At 32.1% G+C, this 3,488-nt stretch overlaps 1 protein-coding gene across 1 annotated transcript; it reads left to right on the top strand.

Moving 5' to 3' along the window:
* Positions 1-206: 206 nt before the first annotated feature.
* Positions 207-1,101, top strand: zetaCOP (COPI coat complex subunit zeta). Its single transcript, XM_067281705.1, has one exon. The coding sequence runs from the start codon at positions 225-227 to the stop codon at positions 810-812; it is 588 nt and encodes a 195-aa protein (XP_067137806.1). The 5' UTR covers positions 207-224; the 3' UTR covers positions 813-1,101.
* The last annotated feature ends 2,387 nt before the right edge of the window (positions 1,102-3,488 follow it).

Genomic DNA, 3,488 nt, shown 5'->3' with positions numbered 1-3,488 from the left:
TTCTCGAGCGCTGCATAAAAAAACGCGCCCATAAAGAAACGCGGCCATTCTAAACATTTAAAATCGAGTTTTTTTTCTAAAACAAATATAAATTAAATATAAATATTATCTGTCCTCAAATTATTTCTATTATTATTAATACTTTACTAATTACAAATAAAATTTCATTTTAAAATTTTATTTAAAATAAATCCGATGGGCGGCGCTGTATCGAGATAATTCGTATGACGTGCCGTATTGATTGTGGTGGTCGCCATATTGTTAAGTCGAACGTGAGTATGGATTCAGTTTTGCTCGAACCGACACTTCAGTGTGTCAAAGCCATAACTATCCTGGACAACGATGGCAATCGGATTTTAGCCAAATATTACGACGATACTTTGGCTTCGTCAAAAGACCAGAAGAAGTTCGAGAAGCAATTATTCAACAAGACTCAGAAGGCCAATGCCGAGATCATTATGTTGGATGGTTTGACGTGTGTTTATAGAAGTAGTGTCGATCTATATTTCTACGTAATGGGCAGTTGCCATGAGAACGAATTGATCCTTGCAAGTGTTCTTAACTGCTTATACGATTCAGTAAATCAGATCCTACGAAAGAACGTAGAGAAACACACGCTACTAGAGAATCTAGATATCATCATGCTGGCTCTGGATGAGATTTGTGATGGAGGTATCCTTTTAGAAGCCGATCCCACTGCTGTGGTGCACAGAGTGGCTTTAAGAGTGGAAGATATGCCTCTTGGCGAACAGACCGTTGCCCAAGTGTTACAGTCTGCTCGAGAACAGTTAAAGTGGTCCCTCTTGAAATAGCCACCGCCGAAAGTATTTTGGTACGCGACGGTACATGCTTCTTTGCGACGTTACCGTCGTGCGTATATTAACTTGTTAATTTGACATTATTTATATATTTTGCTGTTTAATGTAAAGCAGTTCTGATTCTAAGGAAAATGTGTTTTATTAGCACTTCGTGTTTCAATAGAAGACACAATATTTTATCTTGCTATTGAAAATTGTTTATTATCAGATAAAATGTATTTTGTATAAAGATACAAATGCAACATAAATTATGTGAATAAAACTTAAAAAGTATTCATTGTAATGAATTTGTCTTTAATTTTTATAACAATAAATACAGTTTTAATATCAATTATTGTATTTAGTATAGGCAAATATGTGGAGTTTTCTGGGTTTGCTCCACGTTTGTTACACCTGAATAGGGGCCAGTTTCCCTTACAAGACCTCATGGAAGGCATTTCCCCTCGCATAACATTGCGCACCAGAGAAGGCAACGGGGAACCACTCTGGTTGTAACTTCCCCCAGGATACACCCTGGTGCCTTAACTAACCGCTTATTAGGGTCGAGTTACACACAGCAGTGACGTGCCGGCACAGTGCAGTAAGCATCGATAAATATCACATAGCCAATCAGAGTTTCATCTACGACACGTGATCTGTATTCTGTCAATCATACAAGTGTCGCAGATGAAACTCTGATTGACTGTGTGATATTTATCCACATTACTGCACCAAACGGTCACTGTTGTGTGTAACTCGACCCTTAACCTGTGCCAGGTGCTCGCCGACGTCAGGATTTCTGATATGGCATGCAGAGAGAGATAGGCAAAACAAATTAAATCATGAAAAGAATTTGCACAATTAGTTTTTTGTGTTTTGGGTGTTGGAGGAGTTTAAAAATTTCGGTGTTCATAATTATTCAGAATACATCTGTTAAATTATACAACGTTTAAGATTTATAAATAGAATTATTATACTTTATGTATAAACTATATCATTATTATTGATATAGTTTGGTACATAATCTAAGACTATAGCAAGGTAAACCCTCTAAGAAGATACAAAACTAATGCTGAGATTATTAGTACATAAACTTCTGATATCTATGACAAAATCTAAAAATGGATTTTGTCTTGAGATACTTTATCCCTGCTGCGATAAATAAGGATTATTATATTAAGGATATGGTAAGGAATCTTCAAATTTTGCCCTTGACTCGGGTTACTGTAAAGATGGCAGTGACAAATTATGATCCATAATTTGAGGATTGTATGATAAGTATGATCAGCTTGTTGCTGTTCATCTATTTCTAGTTTGAAGAAATTTAATTTGTGTGAAATTTTGTAATATTAGCTAACTTTACAACAGGGATTTTGATGTTTGTTACAAAATTTGCTGTAACTGATCATTTAAGATCATCATTGTTATTTAAAATATCAAAATTTCTGTTAATTATTAAAACCAATGGGATCGGTGGTAATATTAACACACTAAAAATAAAAATTTTTTAGTTAAATAACAAGTAAAAATTATACTCTTTCCATTTCCGACTTCGAGGATTCTATGAGCCAAAACAGGACCAACAAATAGCAAGGAACAACAATTATTTTATTAATTTATCCAAATGCATTTTGCCATCCCATCCATTGGTATCCACTGATGAGGCCTGGATGGCGAAATGCATTTGGATAAATTAATAAAATAATTGTTGTTCCTTGCTATTTGTTGGTCCTGTTTTGGCTCATAGAATCCTCGAAGTCGGAAATGGAAAGAGTATAATTTTTACTTGTTATTTAACTAAAAAATTTTTATTTTTAGTGTGTTAAAATTTCTGTTATTTTCTTATAGTTTAAAAATTTCTTGCATATGCATTTTGATTGATTGGAATTGGATAATTGTAGTAAAAGTAAGAAAAACCTTCAAAGTAGGTAGGATAAAGGTAGATTGAATATTTATAGAATATTGATTTGCTAATTTCAATAAAATTATATTCACTAGCAAGCATAGATTATATGACGAGATAAACTTTTATTCGTTAAGGACAGGTCTATCTTGACGGGAGCCATTTTCTATGGGTGAAAGATAAAGATGGGAAACGATTCCATTTAAAACTTTGAATACCATGCAATTTGATATGAAAATTAAGATGAATTCCCATCATAAAGATTTATAACATGTTCAGAATGCACTAGTCTTCAGCTTTAGGTTTATTCCTTCAAAGCAGTAGAAACAAGTTTACCAACTAGTTAAAAATTTTGACTAGTTGAGCTGTGAATGCATATCTATTCAAAATTATAATAATTAAATTAAGAAAATCAATGTCAAGAAGTTTTAAGGAGTGTTAAGAAGTCCATGTCATGTATTTTTTCTGGAAATGAAGTTTATTTTCATTCATTGAGTTTGAAGAAATGTAAATATAAATATTTACATTTCTTCAAACTCGTTGAATATGTTTTATATTTAAATTAGTTACATTTCTTCAATAAATATAGAAGATATCGTATGTCTTTAAAAATATTTTGGATTTAGGTTTATGATGATTATTCATGAATATATAGAATTTACGGTTATAAATCTAATAATAATTACATTACGGTTTTTGTTTTTTAATAGTTTATCTTTCCAGTACTAGTTTAATTAAGAATTAATTTCCCTATTTATCAATTTTATGCATTTATATTATAGGAATTG

The sequence above is a fragment of the Centruroides vittatus genome, unplaced genomic scaffold, assembly GCF_030686945.1.
Source record: "Centruroides vittatus isolate TY-2023 unplaced genomic scaffold, ASM3068694v2 contig_926, whole genome shotgun sequence".
NCBI classification, from domain to species: domain Eukaryota; kingdom Metazoa; phylum Arthropoda; class Arachnida; order Scorpiones; family Buthidae; genus Centruroides; species Centruroides vittatus.
The sequence above is the reverse complement of the archived record's forward strand: the minus strand, read 5'-3'. Positions and strand labels throughout refer to the sequence as shown.